The 21,028-nt window shown below is 51.7% G+C and overlaps 1 protein-coding gene across 5 annotated transcripts in view; it reads left to right on the top strand.

The window, feature by feature from the left end:
• LOC138349678 (saccharopine dehydrogenase-like oxidoreductase) overlaps positions 1-21,028 on the top strand; it is a 372,908-nt gene that overhangs the window by 275,071 nt on the left and 76,809 nt on the right. For all 5 annotated transcript variants that reach the window (XM_069307706.1, XM_069307705.1, XM_069307707.1 and 2 more), the window contains one exon: positions 12,167-12,334. In XM_069307706.1, the coding sequence (XP_069163807.1) occupies positions 12,167-12,334 (168 nt within the window). The remainder of the gene's footprint in view (positions 1-12,166; positions 12,335-21,028) is intronic.

The raw sequence follows: 21,028 nt of genomic DNA, 5'->3' as shown, positions 1-21,028 counted from the left end.
CACTGGCACCATCCCCCACCACTGACACCATCCCCCACCACTGACACCATCCTCCACCACTGGCACCATCCCCCACCACTGACTGCATCCCCCACCACTGACACAATCCCCCACCACTGACACAATCCCCCACCACTGGCATCATCCCCCACCACTGTCTGCATCCCCCACCACTGACACAATCCCCCACCACTGACACCATCCCCCACCACTGACGCCATCCCCCACCACTGACGCCATCCCCCACCACTGACGCCATCCCCCACCACTGACACCATCCCCCCACCACTGACACCATCCCCCACCACTGACACCATCCCCCACCACTGACACCATCCCCCACCACTGACACCATCCCCCACCACTGACACCATCCCCCACCACTGACACCATCCCCCACCACTGACACCATCCCCCACCACTGACACCATCCCCCACCACTGACACCATCCCCCCACCACTGACACCATCCCCAACCACTGACACCATCCCCCCACCACTGACACCATCCCCCACCACTGACACAATCCCCCACCACTGACACCATCCCCACCACTGTCTGCATCCCCTACCACTGACACCATCCCCCACCACTGACACCATCCCCCACCACTGACACCATCCCCCACCACTGTCTGCATCCCCTACCACTGACACCATCCCCCACCACTGACACCATCCCCCACCACTGACACAATCCCCCACCACTGGCACCATCCCCCACCACTGGCACCATCCCCTACCACTGACACCATCCCCCACCACTGACACCATCCCCCACCACTGACACCATCCCCCACCACTGACACCATCCCCCACCACTGACACCATCCCCCACCACTGACACCATCCCCCTACCACTGACACCATCCCCCCACCACTGGCACCATCCCCCACCACTGGCACCATCCCCCACCACTGACTGCATCCCCCACCACTGACACAATCCCCCACCACTGGCACCATCCCCCACCACTGACACCATCCCCCACCACTGACACCATCCTCCACCACTGGCACCATCCCCCACCACTGACTGCATCCCCCACCACTGACACAATCCCCCACCACTGGCACCATCCCCCACCACTGACACCATCCCCCACCACTGACACCATCCTCCACCACTGGCACCATCCCCCACCACTGACTGCATCCCCCACCACTGACACAATCCCCCACCACTGGCACCATCCCCCACCACTGGCACCATCCCCCACCACTGACACCATCCCCCACCACTGACACCATCCTTCACCACTGGCACCATCCCCCACCACTGTCTGCATCCCCCACCACTGACACAATCCCCCACCACTGACACCATCCCCACCACTGTCTGCATCCCCCACCACTGACACAATCCCCCACCACTGGCACCATCCCCCACCACTGACTGCATCCCCCACCACTGACACAATCCCCCACCACTGACACCATCCCCACCACTGTCTGCATCCCCCACCACTGACACAATCCCCCACCACTGACACAATCCCCCACCACTGACACCATCCCCCACCACTGGCACCATCCCCCACCACTGACTGCATCCCCCACCACTGACACAATCCCCCACCACTGACACCATCCCCACCACTGTCTGCATCCCCCACCACTGACACAATCCCCCACCACTGACACAATCCCCCACCACTGACACAATCCCCCACCACTGACACCATCCCCACCACTGTCTGCATCCCCCACCACTGACACAATCCCCCACCACTGACACAATCACCCACCACTGACACAATCCCCCACCACTGACTGCATCCCCCACCACTGACACAATCCCCCACCACTGACACAATCCCCACCACTGGCACCATCCCCCACCACTGACTGCATCCCCCACCACTGACACAATCCCCCACCACTGGCACCATCCCCCACCACTGACACCATCCCTTACCACTGACACCATCCTCCACCACTGGCACCATCCCCCACCACTGACTGCATCCCCCACCACTGACACAATCCCTCACCACTGACACCATCCCCACCACTGTCTGCATCCCCTACCACTGACACCATCCCCCACCACTGACACCATCTCCCACCACTGACACCATCTCCCACCACTGACACAATCCCCCACCACTGACACAATCCCCCACCACTGACACCATCCCCACCACTGTCTGCATCCCCTACCACTGACACCATCCCCCACCACTGACACCATCTCCCACCACTGACACAATCCCCCACCACTGACACAATCCCCCACCACTGGCACCATCCCCCACCACTGACTGCATCCCCCACCACTGACTGCATCCCCCACCACTGACACAATCCCCCACCACTGACACAATCCCCCACCACTGACACAATCCCCCACCACTGACACCATCCCCACCACTGTCTGCATCCCCTACCACTGACACCATCCCCCACCACTGACACCATCTCCCACCACTGACACAATCCCCCACCACTGACACAATCCTCCACCACTGACACAATCCCCCACCACTGACACAATCCCCCACCACTGACACAATCCCCCACCACTGACACCATCCCCACCACTGTCTGCATCCCCTACCACTGACACCATCCCCCACCACTGACACCATCCTCCCACCACTGACACCATCCTCCCACTCCTGACACCATCCTCCCACTCCTGACACCATCCTCCCACTACTGACACAATCCCTAACCACTGACACCATCCCCCACCACTGACACCATCCCCCACCACTGACACCATCCCCCACCACTGACACCATCCCCCACCACTGACACCATCCTCCCAACCACTGACACCATCCCCCACCACTGACGCCATCCCCCCACCACTGACACCATCCCCCACCACTGACGCCATCCCCCACCACTGACACCATCCCCCACCACTGACACCATCCCCCACCACTGACACCATCCCCCACCACTGACACCATCCTCCCAACCACTGACACCATCCCCCACCACTGACACCATCCCCCACCACTGACACCATCTTCCCAACCACTGACACCATCTTCCCAACCACTGACACCATCCCCCACCACTGACACCATCCCCCACCACTGACACCATCCCCCACCACTGACACCATCCCCCACCACTGACACCATCCCCCACCACTGACACCATCCCCCACCACTGGCACCATCCCCCACCACTGATGCCATCCCCCACCACTGACACCATCCCCCACTACTGACACCATCCCCCACCACTGACACCATCCTCCCAACCACTGACACCATCCTCCCACCACTGACACCATCCTCCCACCACTGACACCATCCTCCCACCACTGACACCATCCTCCCACTCCTGACACCATCCTCCCACTACTGACACAATCCCCCACCACTGACACCATCCCCCACCACTGACACCATCCCCCACCACTGAGACCATCCTCCCACCACTGACACCATCCTCCCACTCCTGACACCATCCTCCCACTCCTGACACCATCCTCCCACTACTGACACAATCCCTAACCACTGACACCATCCCCCACCACTGACACCATCCCCCACCACTGACACCATCCCCCACCACTGACACCATCCTCCCAACCACTGACACCATCCCCCACCACTGACACCATCCTCCCAACCACTGACACCATCCTCCCAACCACTGACACCATCCTCCCAACCACTGACACCATCCCCCACCACTGACACCATCCTCCCAACCACTGACACCATCCTCCCACCACTGACACCATCCTCCCACTACTGACACAATCCCCCACCACTGACACTATCCTCCCACCACTGACACCATCCTCCCACCACTGACACCATCCTCCCACTCCTGACACTATCCCCGACCACTGACACCATCCCCCACCACTGACACCATCCACGAGGTGTTTGAGGCATCAGCAGGGTGTCTCATTCATCACACCCGACCAAAGGAAAATAAAATATTGAGGCTAGCTGACTTCCTAACCCCCCCCTAATACATTCCCCTCACCACTGACACACACATTTATTATGCATTCTTCATTTTGACTAAGGAATATGATAGTGCGATATGTTACAAGCTACTGAAATGTTAAAAACACCTGACCACCTACCTCTCCTGACAACACCTGACCACTTGCCTCCCCTGACAACACCTGACCACCTGCCTCCCCTGACAACACCTGACCACCTGCCTCCCCTGACAACACCTGACTACACTTGCCTACTCTGACAACACCTGACCACCTGTCTCCCCTGATAACACCTGCCACCACCTGCCTCCCCTGACACCACCTGCCACCACCTGCCTCCCTTGACACCACCTGCCACCACCTGCCTCCCCTGACACCACCTTCCTCCCCTGACACCACCTGCCTTCTCTGACAACTTCCACCACTGACACCACCAGGTCTTCTCTGACAACCCCCAATGAGAATAACTTCCACCACCTTCCTCCTGACACTAAACCCCCAACTACTGACACCACTTGACTGGTGTCAGTAGTTGGGGGTTTGTTCTTGGACATGGTCAGCCTGCAGGATTTGTAGGTCCCGCATGGTGTTCTGCTTTCCATAGGTGTCTGCACCTTCTTTTTCTGACCTTCGCTTACCTGTTGTTGCTCAAGTTTTCCCTGGATTGCCAAGGCTTTTCTTGATTGGTGTTCCTGGCCCTATTAGTCACACCCTAGCTCGTTCATGCTCCATAGTGATTCCGAGATGGGTTGAGGCTTTTCCCTTGGAACTTCCGGTTTGCCTGTTTGGGATCGTTGGTCAGGTTTCCTCCTTTGAGCTTAAAGTCAGGTGTGTGAGTTACTTCAGTGTGATGGGCCCTTCGGGGGGATTCCTTATCTTCCTAGCACTATTTATCAATTCCTTCCATCTGCTCCCTTGTTGTTCATTTGCTGAACTGCCAGTGTCACATCAGTCTTTCCTCCTTGGAGATAGACTCTTCAGGTAACTCGGCTTCTGGCTTCTCAGGGTTTGGTTCTCAGCAGGAATGTGTCTTCTTCTGTTGGCTTTGTGAGATATTCGGTATACACAAGGTTTTCATGTCAGCATATAGCCAGCGGCTTCCCTTCTATGTCCCCCTCCCAATCCGGCCCGTTGGCGTCGTGAGGGGGGTTCGTGGACGGCTGCCGGAGTGTGATGCTCCGTGGGACAGTCCTCTGTCCTTTATGGCCTTGCACTCCTGCTGCTGTCTTCTCTAATTGTGCCGGATCGCTTTTCCTTTTCATTAAATTTCGTTTTTCTCCCCCTCTTCTCCTATCTGCTTGTCACTTCCTGCCGACCTTTTGCTTGTTTTGGATTATTTCTTTGGACTTCTTCTATTTTGACGCCCGAGTGCTTGAGGAGGCATACTCTTGCACCCGTAGAACTGTTGTACCCGACGTCTCGAGCGAGGGGAACCTTTTATTGTCAATCCCCCTTTCGTCGTTGAACCCGATCTCGACGGACTTACAGTTCTTAAGGTGGCGTTTGTGGGGCGTATACTCACGACGCACCCCTAGGGGGCCCCGGCATGATCGGCGATAGCTTCCTGTTGGGTGTCCTGCCTCTAATTGTGGCTCCATGGTGGGTATGGGGGCACATTCGTGGATGAATTTATCACTCTTCGTACCTATGTCGTTGAATGTTTCTGATGTACCCTCTCGGGCTCGTGGGGTGGGCGACCAAACCCCCGAGTCGGCCTGTCTTGGAAGACCAGGCTCTGTAGCCTCCGCTGCGTTGGGCCCCGACCTTGCTCCTCCTTTGACCATCCTGACTTCTTTCCCCAGCTCCCCTCCCTCCTCTGTGGTTGGGTTGAGCCTCCAGCCCCCAGTGGTGACCACTTCGTCCCCTGGTGTGGCTAAGTCTCTCGTTGTGACTACTGCGCCTTTTGACCCCTCTCTCTCTGGGGGTTCTCAACGCCGTTCGCGCCCCGGCCGCACTCGCTCAATTCCTTCCCATACTGACGCGTATCGGGCCTTGTTTGGTCCCGTATCATGGGCCAAATACTTTGATCTCCTCCCTCTTGATTCTGCGCCTCCTGACGATTTCTCCCTCCATCGGCATCTTGTAGATTCCGTGGATGCGTCTGTTACCTTTAACCCCACTCGTCTCGGTACACGTGTCGTTGCTGCTCCTTCTCAGGATGCAGCTTCCCGCTTGGCAGCCTTATCTTGCCTTGGCGAGATCCCTGTTCGGGTCTCCAAGAACGTTCAGATGAATGCCAGTGTTGGCACTATTCTCCTCCCGCCCCATGTTGCAACCGGTGTTCGGAATCTGCAGGATTGCCACGATGATATTCGGCATATCCTTGATGCCCAAGGCCATTCTGTCCTCCAGGTTGACTCGTTTACTCGTCCCCCTCGTAGTCGTTGCCATCAACCCCTTCGTGTTGTGAAGATCACCTTTGATGGTAGGACCCTTCCATCCTCTGTCATTCGCTAGGTGCTCTGTCCAGGAGTATATTCCTTCTCCTCGATTTTGTAACAAGTGCTGGAGGTTTGGGCATGGTGCCCTCCGCTGCTCTGGGACTGTCTCTCTCTGTCCTTTGTGTGGGGGTGAAAGTCACTGAGTGCACTTCTCCCCAAGCTCGCTGCCTCAACTGCGGTGAGGCCCATCCTACCTTCTCCCGTGCCTGTATCCATTACAAGCTTGAGGCAGCCATCCTCAACTTGAAGCACCGGGAGCGTTTATCTTTTCCTGAGGCGAGGCGCCAGGTTCGCCGGCTCCCGCCTTATACTAACGTCTCTTATGCTCGTGTGTTGCTCTCTTCCTCTCCTCGTCCTTCCCTCCTTCCTCAGACTCACAACCGTTTGCGGGCCTTGGACCCTGATATGCCCACTGCCCCCTCCTCTGTTCCTTTGCGTTCTGTCTTGAGGGGTCCCCCTCCTGGTCCTCTGTCTGGGGATCCCCCTTCTTTCTACCCGGTCTGTCATGTCTCCTGTGTCTTCTTCCTCGTCTCCCCCCGATCCTCCTTCCCATCCTCTTCCTCCATCTATCGGCTCTCCCCGCCGCCTGTCGGTGCAGGCGGATGTCCATCGCTCTCCTAACGGCTGTCGTGTGTGCTCTCGTTCAGCTTCTCCTGTTGAGACACTGGAATCCGTTGCCCGGTACGTAGTTGCTGGGACACCGGTCTCTTTAAGTCAGAAGCGTAAGCCTGGCTCCTCTCCTTCCTCCTCCCCGGCGGGTAAGAAGGCTTCGCTTTCTTCCTCAGCCCCTACTTCTGGCTCTGTTGCTCCTTCCCCTCCCATTTCAGTGATTGTGCCACCGGTTCCTGCTATGGAGGTTTCTTTGGCCCCTGCTTCCCTTTCAGTTGCTGCTCTTGCTGAGGTGCGCTCCCCTCTTTCTACTCCCCCTCTTCCTGCTGCTGTCCTTGACTGTTCCTCTCTGTTGTCTCCTCCTCTTCCTCCTCGTCCGGACCCCGCCCGCCCGCCCGCCTCAGGTCTGTTCTCCCGCTTCCTTCCCTCCGTCTTTGCTCAGTTTATCCATGCCCCCTAACCCTGACTTTGCTGACCCTGATCCTGACCCCGATATTCTTTAACGTGCTGTGTTGCTCTTTCGCCTTTGTTTCTTCCTTGTTCTCTGTTGTTGTCCTTTCCCTTCTCGTCGATGTCTATTCTTCAATGGAACGTTCGAGGTTATTATGCCAATTTCCTCGAACTCCAACTACTGATTTCGCGATTTTCGCCCCTTTGTGTCTGTCTCCAGGAGCCGATGTTTGGTGCTCGTCCTGGTCGTTTTCATGGCTATTCCTTCTTCTCCCCCCCCCCCCCCCAGCCGTTGCTGGGGCTCCTAATTCTTCTGCTCTCTTGATTCGCGCTGATGTTCCCTTTGTTCCTTTACTTTTTCCTTCACCTCTCCATTGTTCTGCTGCTCGTATCTTTGTGGGGAAATGGTATACAGTTTGTTCCATTTATCTCCCCCCGAGTGTCCCGCTTTCTCTTCCTGATTTGAAACACCTCTTGGGCTCCTTGCCGGAGCCTGTGCTCCTGCTGGGGGACTTCAATTGTCGTCATTCTCTTTGGGGTGACGTTCTGACGAATACCCGGGGTCGCCTTCTTGAGCCGTTTCTCCTCTCTTCTTCCCTGTCTCTTCTGAATTCTGGTGAGCCCACTCATTTGGACTCTCGGACTCGCACCCTTTCCTGTCTTGATCTTTCTCTCTGCTCTTCTTCTCTTTACTTAGATTTCACGTGGCAGGTTCTTGATGACCTCCATGGCAGTGATCATTTCCCTATCCTTGTTTCCTTTTTCTCGTTTCGCCCTTCCCTCTCTTTTCCTAGGTGGCAGTTTGCTAAAGCAGACTGGAACCTATTTACCCTCAGTGCTGCTCTCTCTGACCTCTCCCTTCTGCCTCTCCCTCGCGCTCTCCTCCTTTTTCATGACACTGTCTTCAACGCTGCCCTCCGCTCTATTCCTTGCTCTTCCTCTCGGGGTCTGCGGAAGTGCGTTCCCTGGTGGAATGCGGATTGTGCTCGGGCTGTCCGCTGTAAGCGTGCAGCCTGGAAGAGGCACCGCCGTCGGCAGACGGCCGATTCTTTTCTTTTCTTTCGGAAAGCGACATTCACGGCTAAACGTGAATGTTGGGCATCTTATGTCTCAACAATTACTTCCGAAACTCCTCTGCCCCAGATCTGGAAGCGTATCCGCAAGATAGCGGGTAAGTTCGTTCCCAATGTTTCACCGGTCCTTCACCTCCATGATACTCTTGTGGCGGACCCGTTGCAGGTCGCTTCCGAACTGGGTTCCCACTTTTCTTCTGTTAGCTCTGGTCTCCATCTTCCCCAATCTTTCCTTCTTCGTAAACCTGCCCTTGAGTCTCGTCCTTTAGATTTCTGCACTCGTCTTCAGCTTCCCTATAATGATCCCTTCTCTCTCTCTGAACTTCGTTCTTCCCTGGCCCTCTGTGGTTCTACGGCGGCGGGCTCCGATGGTATTCATTATGAGATGCTTCGCCATCTCCCTCCGTGCACGTCTCAGTATTTACTGAGTCTGTATAATCGGATCTGGGAGTCGTCGTCGGTCCCTGAGGACTGGCTCAATGCTGTTGTCCTCCCTGTTCACAAACCGGGGTCTCTGGGTACTTCCCCTAAGGACTTTCGCCCTATTGCCCTCACAAGTTGTGTGTGCAAACTCTTTGAACGTATGGTTAACGTTCGTCTGATGTGGTTCCTGGAACACCATCACCTCCTCTCCCCTTCTCAATTTGGTTTCCGCAAGTGCCGCAGCACGACAGATGTCCTGGTGAACTTGGAGGTCTATATTCGTACTGCTTTTGCTGCGAAGACCTCCGTTGTTGCCGTCCTTTTTGACCTGGAAAAGGCTTACGACACCACTTGGCGATATCATATTCTATCTCAACTTCATTCTTTTGGCCTTCGTGGTCATCTCCCTCTCTTTCTCCGCAGCTTCCTCTCTCGTCGTTCCTTTCGGGTGCGCCTTGGTACCGCTCTCTCTGCCTCTTTTCAGCAATACAAAGGTGTGCCCCAGGGTAGTGTTCTGAGCACTACTCTTTTTCTGGTTGCCCTCAATGGTCTTCTTTCCTCTCTTCCTTCAGGTGTCTTCTCCGCTCCCAATGTCGATGATCTTACCCTTTGCTGTCAGGGTGATGATTCGCCTTTCCTTCAGCGCCGGCTTCAACTTGCAATTGATGCCGTGTCGTCTTGGGCCACCGATCATGGCTTCAAGTTCTCTACTTCTAAGACTTGTGCCATGACTTTTACGCGGAAACGGGTCGTTCTTCGTCCCTCTTTGTCACTTTATGGTCATCCCCTTGAGTACTAAGATTCCGCGAAGCTTTTGGGGTTATTCCTTGACACTCGTTTGTCTTGGTCTCCCCATATCTCTTACCTCCGTGTTGAGTGCTCTAAGGCCTTTACCCTCCTTCGGGTTTTGTCCCATACTTCTTGGGGGGCAGATAGGCGCACTCTCCTCGCTTTACATTCCTCTCTCGTCCTGTCTAAGCTCGATTATGGTTGCCCTGCTTACTCATCTGCTTCTCCTTCTACTCTTCGCCGTCTTGATGCTTTGCACCATACTGGGTTGCGCCTCAGTTCTGGTGCCTTTCGTTCGACTCCCGTCCTTAGCTTGTATGTTGACACTGGCTTCCTCTCTCTCCAAGACCACCGTGATCGCTACTGTCTTCACTCTCTTGCGCGGTCCTTACAACATCCTTCCTCTCGCCTTTGTCGTGCTTAAACTTTTACCCCTCCTGCGATTCCTGTTCCTCTTCACCACTTCCCTCTTTCTGTCCGGTTATCTCGCCTACAGGATTCTCTTTCCGTTCATGTTTCTAATGTTTCTCCTCGTGTTGTTCCTTCTTTGCCCCCGTGGAGAGTCCCTCTTCTGCGGTTTTGTACTTCCTTGACCTGTATCACTAAAGCTTTTACCCCTCCTACTGTTCTAAAACGCCTTTTCCTTGAGCACTTTTCTTCTCACTCCCGCTCCATTTCTGTCTTCACCGATGGGTCTAAGTCTGCGGACGGTGTTGGCTACTCTGTTGTTTTTCCTGATCGCACTTATATGTGTCGCTTACCTCCGGAAACTAGCATCTTTACAGCGGAGCTTTATGCTATTCTCTATGCTCTTCGTCTCCTGCTTTCTTGTTGTCAGTCTTCCTTTGTAGTTGTTGTTGACTCTCGTAGTGCCCTCATGGCTCTCGGGTCCTTTAATCCGGTTCATCCAGTAGTTATCGAGATCCAGCATTGGCTGTTTCTTGTTCACAGTAAATTTAAGTCGGTTGAGTTTTGTTGGGTTCCCAGCCATATTGGTGTGTCTTTCAATGAGTGTGCGGATGCTGCCGCCAAGGAAGCTGTCCGCTCTTGTCCCGTCTCTCGTAAAGGTATTCCATATTCCGACTTTTACCCTGTTATCCATTCCTCCGTCCTTACTCGTTGGCAGGCTTCTTGGTCGTCTGTTACTGGTAACAAACTACGTACTCTTAAATGTTGTGTTTCCTCGTGGCCGTCCTCCTACCACCGTAACCGGCGATGGGAAACATCTCTGGCGAGATTGCGTATTGGCCATACTCGCTTAACCCATGGTCACTTGATGGAGCGCCGCCCAGCTCCTTATTGTCCTAGTTGCATTGTCCCTCTTCCGGTCGTGCATGTCCTTCTTGAATGTCCTGACTTCCAGGACGAGCGTATGTCTTGCTTTCCAACCACCCCTCGCGGTCACCTGTCCCTCAATAGAATTCTTGGTAACTCAGATACTTTTGATATCGTTCGCCTTATGCGTTTTTGTTCTCGTATTGGCATCCTTGGTGATATTTAGCGCCCTCTGATTATTCTGCGCATTTGATGGTGCTACATAGCCTTCCCGGTTTGGTGCCTTCTTTTTGATAATTACTTACTTACTTCCCTTCTATGTGGCTCCGTTCTCCTATCATTCTCCTTCTCCCTCACTGTAGATGCCTTTTGTCTGGACAACTTCAGGTGGTACAGTTATGGTGAACAAAATAGATGAAGATACAAGTATCTACCTATCTCTTCCCTTCCTCAGTTCAGTACTTGCCCCTAAATGTTGTCCAGGCTAGAAACTTGTTCAGGCAAGATGATCCTTCTGGAACCTGGATTTCTGGCCAAGTGTCCAAACCCAGACATTTTGCTATGGCTGTTCACCCCTCACTGCTTACCTGTGCAGCTGGTGTTTCTAACATGTGTTTACCATCATTTGTATGGTGCTCTGGTAGCTGAATTATTGTTGTCCATCCTGTGTCTTTTGTCACAGTGACATTATGAAGTTTCTTGGTGTTCCTTTCTACTTTGTCTCTCCTCGTCATTTTTGTTGTGTGTGTGTTCCGGTAGTTTTCCAGGTTATTTGTCAATCTGCATCTTATGCCTAATGCTGTCACCTCTTATTGCTCAGCCTTAATACAGTCACTCTTATTAGCATTTGCTGTTGATTCTTCTTCAGTGGTATTTCACAAGACTGTCTCGTACTTCATTTCCCGTCTGGCTCATGCTCTCACCGAGCCATCTTGGTCTCTCGATATTGTGTTGGTCTTTCTTTCTTCCCCTCGATTCACAGTCTTTCCATGGCTCTACCAGAAAGAGGTACTATATTTCATTACATTTAATGGTTTTTGTTATTAACACTCTCCATAGTAACCATGCTTATGTTTTAAAGGTTAAATGTGAAAGTACAGTAATGTAAATCTGAAATCATGTTTGAGTAAACATGTGCCGGCCTCCCCAAAGTTCACTTAAAAATAGTGGTTATGTTTTCTCAGTATCCAGAAGTGATGACTGCTGGTGTGTTCAAGCGTGCTGGAGCTGATCAGAAGAAACTGAATTCTGTGACGTTTACTGCCACGCTAATTGGTCATGGATGGTCTGAATCACTGGTAGCTGAATCTGATCAGCATGTACTCCCACCTGACTCCTCTATTGTTGTCAAGGTAATGTAACACTCCTTGGCCTGTTTGCAAGTATATTATTACGTATTATATTCTTAAATGTTATGATAGTGAGATGACAATACTTTATCTGGCCTATTCAAATGTTCTAAAAGCTCTCAAATTAAAAGTCACACATTATATAAGAACCAGGTAGTAAAGTTATAGTTATTCATTTATTATTACAAGAGTTTTCCATTGTAATAAAATTATAATACTGTACTAAAAATACCAAAGTTGTATGTGACTATATTTTGATAAAGATGAAGGTGAATGTATTGTATTAAGAGTAAGAATTAAATGCATTAACCTTTTAAAAATTTTGTGAACAGCCTGTTGCTACATGCCTAGTAGTAAATAGTTTGGCCCCACTGTGCCAAACTGTTTTGACCCCACTGTTTTGTCCAGTGGTAAGTGATTCCGCCCCTCGCTGTGCACCTAGTGGTAAACAGTTCAGCTCCTTGCCAGACCTAGAACAAAACTGCACCTGGGCAGTATTGATACTGAAGGCCAATAAAACAGACTCCGCCAAGGCCAAACGAAAGAAGGTGACAGTATTGGCACACAAAAGGTCATAGATTTAACCTAACTAAACAAAGGTGCTGAAAAAAAATATAAGAAAATTCACTCTTGCAAACAATGGTAGATGATTGAAACAAGTTAACTCTTCAACGGCACAAATTGTATATACAGTACAGTGGAACCTCTGTTGACGAATGCCCCTCTTTACGAATTCTTCGGTATACGAGGTCAATTTCCTCGTAAAATTTGACTCGGTATTCCAGGTTTGCTCGGTTTTCAAGTTTGTTAATACTGTAGAAGCTCGCTAATCAGAAATCCACCAATCTGGAAAACGCCCTAATCCGGCAAAAATGGTGGCCCAGATAAAGTTATCTCCCTATCCGGCCAAAATGTCCATGGAAGTCGGACTAGCAGACCTAGAATCTGCTAGTCCGGATCAGCGGCCTCACACTCGTTGTACACCATCACCAGGAAGGGAGGGAGTCACCCCTCACTGCTGCTCATTTCCTCTGTCCTGCCCACATTCACTGCCTCCCTCTCTCCATCCCCAAGAGATCCTTCTGTAGGTGGCAGTAGATTGCCAGCCTGGAGAATTTCCATCAAATACAATAAAGCATTCATGAAACAAGTATTTTTATAACTTTTGATTATCCCTTACACTGCTTAGGGGTCCTGGGGACATTTACACCCCTGTGCGCAAGAAAAAAAAAAATAAAATTTTTTTTTCATCTTATAAACATGTTAATTTGTGTCCCCTGAGCACGGGAAAAATAAAAAAAAAATCGTAGGTGACATATTTTGGGCGCAATTGACCGAGGAAGTCTGGCAAAAAGTGGGCGTTGACATTGCGGTCATCAGACCCAGTCAGCGTCACCAGCGCTGAAAGGTGGGAGTTGCCACAAAGATATTATTACCTAATTGTTTCAATGTCTCCGATTGATTTTTTCTTAGTTTTTTTTAAGTAATATTATTCAATAGTGTGTATTGTAATATATTTACATAATAAAAGTGGTGAATAATCGCTATACTCAAAAGTATGATGTGCATATTAGTGATTCAATTATTATGTTTATAACACAATAAACAAATAGTTTTGCTGCTATTACACTATATACACAGGTTATATATAAGTATCTGCATGTTTTGGTCACCATAACGAACCACTAAGTTGGTATTGAGAGTCGAAAAGCAACGAAGAGTTACCGCCACACACCAGCCAGCCACTCGCTGCCACTCCCTCAACACACGCACTAAACTTTCTTCCCCAACAATACCATTTGTGGTGTTATTGCACTATATACACACGTTTTATATAAGTACAGAGCACCACTTGGTTTCCGAACTTTAGTTATCCGAAACTTCCAGTTTCCCGATTGGGGTTGGGGAGTCATGCTACCCGAACAAAGTTCGGGTAGGAAGGGGTCCGCCCAGCGTCACGCCGGCTTGTTGTGGTGGGTGGAAGATGGTCCAGTTTGCCCACTGTGACTTCACAGATTCACGGCCTATTATTCCTATTATTTTGAATTGCCATAAGGCTGGAATGTTCATTCTGTGCTTTTGTTTTACATATCTGCACAATCAAGAAACATCTGTGCACCATGTCGGCTCCAAATGCACACATTGCGTCAGTGATGGTAGACCGGTGGGTGGATGGATGAGAGAGCTTAGGTGGGAGGCAGTATGAGAGATGGGGGGAGAATCAGTGAGAGAGGGGGAGAATTAGTCAGAAAGGGAAGGAGAGATGCTAAGAGGGAGGGGGAGGTAGGGAGAGATGCTAGGAGGTAGGCAGGAAGGGACGGAAGTAGTGGGAATTAGGGAGGGAAAGGCAGGCTGGCAGGCGCAGGCAGGCAGGCACAGGCTAGCAGGCTGACTGGCAGGCTGGCTGGCAGGCAGACAGGCAGGCAGGCAGGCTAGCTTGCAGGTAGGCTGGCTGGCAAGCAGGCAGGCAGGCTGGCAGTGAGTGGTAGTCACACTGTTGAACCGCGTGACCTTTAAAAGAGTATGGGATGTAGGGGGGTGGGTGGTTTGTCGGTGATAGGGGTGGTGGGGGAGAGACCGGCTCATTCCCGAAGATAAGCCTAACACACACTACCCGTTAGCATGATGGCAGGGAGGGAGGCAGGCAGGCTGGGAAGGAGGCAGGCAGGCAGGCTGGAAAGGAGGCAGGCAGGCAGGCTGGGAAGGAGGCAGGCAGGCTGGGAAGGAGGCAGGCAGGCAGGCAGGCAGGCTGGGAAGGAGGCAGGCAGGCAGGCTGGGAAGGAGGCAGGCTGGGAAGGAGGCAGGCAGGCTGGGAAGGAGGCAGGGAGGCAGGCAGGCTGGGAAGGAGGGAGGGAGGCAGGCAGGCTGGGAAGGAGGCAGGCAGGCAGGCAGGCTGGGAAGGAGGCAGGCAGGCAGGCAGGCTGGGAAGGAGGCAGGCAGGCAGGCAGGCTGGGAAGGAGGCAGGCAGGCAGGCAGGCTGGGAAGGAGGCAGGCAGGCAGGCAGGCAGGCTGGGAAGGAGGCAGGCAGGCAGGCAGGCTGGGAAGGAGGCAGGCAGGCTAGGAAGGAGGCAGGCAGGCAGGCTGGGAAGGAGGCAGGCAGGCAGGCAGGCTGGGAAGGAGGCAGGCAGGCTGGGAAGGAGGCAGGCAGGCAGGCAGGCTGGGAAGGAGGCAGGCAGGCAGGCTGGACAAGAGGCAGGCAGGCAGGCTGGAAAGGAGGCAGGCAGGCAGGCTGGAAAGGAGGCAGGCAGGCAGGCTGGAAAGGAGGCAGGCAGGCAGGCTGGAAAGGAGGCAGGCAGGCAGGCAGGCTGGGAAGGAGGCAGGCCGGAAGCGATATATGGGTGTTGAAGTGAACCGTGAACCACGTGACCTTTGAGTGTGTGTAATCACATAATCACATAATCACGTAATCACGTGTGTGTGTGTGTGTGTGTGTAATTACCTAAGTGTAATTACCTAAGTGTAGTTACAGGATGAGAGCTACGCTCGTGGTGTCCCGTCTTCCCAGCACTCTTTGTCATATAACGCTTTGAAACTACTGACGGTCTTGGCCTCCACCACCTTCTCACTTAACTTGTTCCAACCGTCTACCACTCTATTTGCGAAGGTGAATTTTCTTATATTTCTTCGGCATCTGTGTTTAGCTAGTTTAAATCTATGACCTCTTGTTCTTGAAGTTCCAGGTCTCAGGAAGTCTTCCCTGTCGATTTTATCAATTCCTGTTACTATTTTGTACGTAGTGATCATATCACCTCTTTTTCTTCTGTCTTCTAGTTTTGGCATATTTAATGCTTCTAACCTCTCCTCGTAGCTCTTGCCCTTCAGTTCTGGGAGTCACTTAGTAGCATGTCTTTGCACCTTTTCCAGTTTGTTGATGTGCTTCTTAAGATATGGGCACCACACAACAGCTGCATATTCTAGCTTTGGCCTAACAAAAGTCATGAACAATTTCTTTAGTATATCGCCATCCATGTATTTAAATGCAATTCTGAAGTTAGAAAGCATAGCATAGGCTCCTTGCACAATATTCTTTATGTGGTCCTCAGGTGATAGTTTTCTATCTAGAACCACTCCTAGATCTCTTTCTTTATCAGAATTCTTTAAAGATTTCTCACATAATATATAGGTTGTGTGGGGTCTATGTTCTCCTATTCCACATTCCATAACATGACATTTATTAACATTAAATTCCATTTGCCAAGTGGTGCTCCATATACTTATTTTGTCCAGGTCTTCTTGAAGGGCATGACAATCATCTAAATTTCTTATCCTTCCTATTATCTTAGCATCATCAGCAAACATGTACATATAATTCTGTATACCAACTGGTAGATCATTTATGTACACAATAAACATCACTGGTGCAAGAACTGAACCCTGTGGTACTCCACTTGTGACATTTCTCCATTCCGATACATTGCCTCTGATTACTGCCCTCATTTTTCTATCAGTCAGAAAATTTATCATCCATGTTAGAAGCTTACCTGTCACCCCTCCAATATTTTCCAGTTTCCAGAACAACCTCTTATGTGGAACTCTGTCGAAAGCCTTTTTTAGGTCCAGATAGATGCAGTCAACCCAACCATCTCTTTCCTGTAATATCTCTGTGGCTCGATCATAGAAACTGAGTAAATTCGATACACAGGATCTTCCAGATCGAAAACCATACTGCCTGTCTGATATTATATCATTTCTCTCCAGGTGTTCTACCCATTTAGTTTTGATTAGCTTTTCCAATACTTTCACTATTACACTTGTCAATGATACAGGTCTATAATTGAGGGGGTCTTCCCTGCTGCCACTTTTGTAGATTGGAACTATGTTAGCCTGTTTCCACACGTCTGCTACGATACCTGTACACAGGGATGCCTGAAAGATCAGGTGAAGTGGAATGCTGAGCTCAGATGCACATTCTCTCAGAACCAATGGTGAAACGCCATCTGGGCCAGCTGCTTTGTTCTTCCCGAGCTCCTTTAGCATTATTTCCACTTCATCTCTAGACACCTCTATCCGCTCTATGTTGTTCTCTGGAATTCTTATTGTGTCTGGTTCTCTGAAGATTTCATTTTGTACAAACACACTTTGGAACTTTTCATTTAATGTTTCACACATTTCCTTTTCATTTTCCGTGAATCTGTTTCCCATTTTCAACCTCTGGATATTATCCTTTACCTGCAATTTGTTGTTTATGAATTTGTAGAATAGGCCCGGTTCTGTTTTACATTTATCTGCTATCCCTTTTTCAAAATTTCTTTCTGCCTCTCTCCTTACTGCTGTATAATTGTTTCTCGCATGTTTGTATCGCTGGTATGTTTGGGGGTTTGGCCTCTTCCTATACTGATTCCATTTTTGTGTCTTTTGGTCTCTTGCCCTCTCACAATTTCTGTCGAACCAATCCTGTTTTCTGGTCCTGCATCTCTGTTTTGGTATAAATTTTTTTGTGCCTTTATCATATATTTCACAAAACTTGCCATACATCTCATTCACTTCCTTGCCTAGCATCAAGTCTGTCCAATTATACTCACTAAAAAAATTTCTAAGGTCACCATAATGTCCTCTCCTGAAGTCTGGTTTTTCAACTGCTTCAACCTCCTTATTTTCTTCCAGCTTATAACGCATTGCATACTTTATTCCCAAAAAGACATGGTCACTTTTACCCAAGGGAGGAAGGTACTGAATGTCAAATATCTCTTCCTCCTTCCTGGTAAATATCAAATCTAGCATGGAGGGAACGTCCCCTTCCCTCATCCTCGTAGCTTGTTTAACATGTTGATACAAGAATGTTTCCAGGATGAGGTCTACAAATTTACAGGTCCAAAAATCTTCTGTTTTAGCTTCATATGCTTCCCAGTCTATGGATTTCAAGTTGAAGTCACCGACTATCAACAGTCGTGATCTATCGTTATCCGCTCTCGCTATAATCTCTCTCATTATTGTTATAAGACCTTCACGTTTACTATCTAGCTCTTCCTTTGACCATGTGCTGCTTGGCGGTGGACTATATGCATTTATCATCATTAGTTTATCATCCTCATAGCAGATCTCTAGTGCTATTATGTCAACTTCTTGTGGATTGGCAGTCATTATTTCCTTCACCATGTGTGTGTGTGTGTGTGTGTGTGTGTGTATGGGTTTGGAGTGGGGGGTGGGGGAGGTGTGTCTGTGGTGGGGGAGGGACCGGCTGACTCCGTAAGCCTAGCCACACTCCACAGACCTGTGACCCAGATTTGTTTCTTAAATGTACAGTACATCATCGTATATTTTTGGCAGATGTGCCTGCAGGCTGGCAGGATGTGCCTGCAGGCTGGCAGGATGTTCCTGCAGTCTGGCAGGCAAGCTGGCAGGCAGGCTGGCAGGATCGGTCCGTCTAATTATCACAAGCTACACAAGCTTCACAAAGCTTCAGAAAGCTTATGTTAGTAATGAATAAATATGATATATTTACTCATTATAATGTTGGTGCTGAATGTACAACACGAGAAAACATAATTTTAATCTGAATAAGTATATTTCTGGGGGGAGCCCCGTCGGCTCCCCGGAGCTATCCCAGGCTGATATGCTAATGTCAGACTTTGGCATCAGTCATGTGTATGGAGTTCTTAGGCCTACCGGGGACCACGGCCAGAACCGGGCCCCCTCAGAGAGGCAAGGGGAGCAATGGCCTATAGAAGCCCCCGTGTAGTTGGAAGCATTCTATGTCTGCCATCGACCGGAACAGGCACCCAGAAAGGTAAGCGCCCCAAAACAAACCCCTATTCTGGTTAAAATTGCTACCTAATACCGAACTAGTGGATAGAACTCCCCAACCGAAAACAAGCAAATTAGTGTGACGTCACACACTGCCGCGCCGCTGTCTGCGCAGCTCCCCCCTCCCCGGGAGGGGGAAGGGGGAGCCCCAGACCCCCCGCGCCGGCTACCCACACCTCAGTTCTTGAGGCTGATGCTATTGGCGGTGGTCGTGTGCTCTGGCTCCGGTGTCGCTACTGCACTGTGCTTTGAGTGTGGTGTTAGTTTTGTGGGTGCGAGAGCCAGGAGTTATCTTCAGTACTCGGGCTGCATGCGCCTAGGGCTGCCTTCCCTAGGTGCCCTGTAAGTACTGCCCTTGGGGCTTGGGGCCACCTTCCACAGGCTCCTCGGGGTCTGCCTCTGCTGGTCCGTTTTACCTTTCGGTTTTTCGGCCGCCTGTTGGGCTCTTGGGTGTTCTGTTCTCCCTTGTTACCGGCAGGTAAGAGGCAGTTTGCACTGGTAGGGGCGCAGGGTGCTGCTCAGCTTGTAATTCCCGACATCGCGGCCGGCTCTGTTCCTTGGGGTTCGCTGTCCTCTTGCGGGGTTTTGTTTTTCTTTTTGTTTTTTGCCTGGTGGGGGGTTCTGTCATTTTATTCAGTTTGTTTTTGCCCTTCCACTGTTCTCCTCGGTGGCGCCCCCTGCTAGGTCCCCGTGAGTGTACACGTCCCTGGGGTTCAGCTTTAGAAGTTTGCTTGGTAGTTTTGGGCGCCGGTTTGCAGCACCCTGCCTGGGACTACCTGAGCGCGAGTCCTCTTAAAGTAAACGCTCAGGACCCTGGGAATCCCCTAGGGGGCGCGTGGGTCCGATGGATGTGACCCCGGAGTCCCCACTCCCTGTGTGCGAGTTTGAGGGTTGCTCGGTCCCCTTGTCTCAGGGTGACCCTCATTGTTTTTGCCTCTGCCACGCTGCCTGTTGGGTCGGTGATACTTTCGACCCTGAGTCCTGTGAGTGTTGCTGCTTGCTTGTGACTCAATTTACCCAATCCTCTGATGATTCTATTCGGGTACAGGCGGCACGTGCGTTGCAGTCTAGGTTTCGTCTGTTGCAACGCGCTCGGTTGGTTGCTTCCCCGGATGCCCCGGGGCTGCCCCGCTTTGCTTTTCGAGACCCGGACTTGGGGGTGGGGGTCGCTTCGATCCTGGTTCAGTCCGCACCTCCTCGTCCTTCCCCTTCTGTTCGTTCTGGTCCCCCGCCCCTGCTTCCGGCCCCGAAGCGTCTGAGGGTTTCGGGGTCGGAGCAGGGGTTACTTGATCTCGAGACTCGGGCAGCTTCGGGGGTTGCCCCTTCCGGGGGGGCGGCAGAGGCATTCGAGTCTTGTCTCCCGGCCGAAGCTTCAGGGTCTGACCAGTGGGCCCCCCTTCCTCCAGCTTTTCCGGCTGCTCCGTCCTTGTCTTGTGGGGTCGGGGCTTGGGGAGAGGACTCGGCCTCGGGTCCTGTGGTGACGGACCTCGAGGCTGGGGAGGGGCTGACTTGGGGGCCTTGGGCCCCGCTGGACCCCGCCTGGGTTTTTCTTCCCACTGAGCGGGGCTTATTGTTACAAGGAGTGGGGTTTTCTTTCCCCCCCTCTGCGTACGAGTTGGATTTGGTGTCGGCCCCTCCCCGGGTACGGTTCCGTGTTCCCCCGGGTACGTCGGTTCCGTCCTTCAGGAGGTTTTCGGCTTATCGCATCCAACCTGGTGTGGTGCGCGCGGCCTTTGCAGCTTACCTCCTGCGTGACCCGGATTATGCCTCGGAAATGGATCCGTCCACGTTCAGGTTTGGGACTTCGTTCCCTTTCTGGCTCCGTTACGAGGTTCCGGAGTCATCCTGGCTAGCAGACTGCCCCTTGTTTGGTCTGGATTCCTGGCATTCCTTCTGTCGTTCCCGCACGCTGGAGTGGCGGGAAGCTTCCACGGTGCTTCAGGTTTTCCTGGG

Source organism: Procambarus clarkii, chromosome 60 (assembly GCF_040958095.1).
Source record: "Procambarus clarkii isolate CNS0578487 chromosome 60, FALCON_Pclarkii_2.0, whole genome shotgun sequence".
Classification (NCBI taxonomy): domain Eukaryota; kingdom Metazoa; phylum Arthropoda; class Malacostraca; order Decapoda; family Cambaridae; genus Procambarus; species Procambarus clarkii.
The sequence above is the reverse complement of the archived record's forward strand: the minus strand, read 5'-3'. Positions and strand labels throughout refer to the sequence as shown.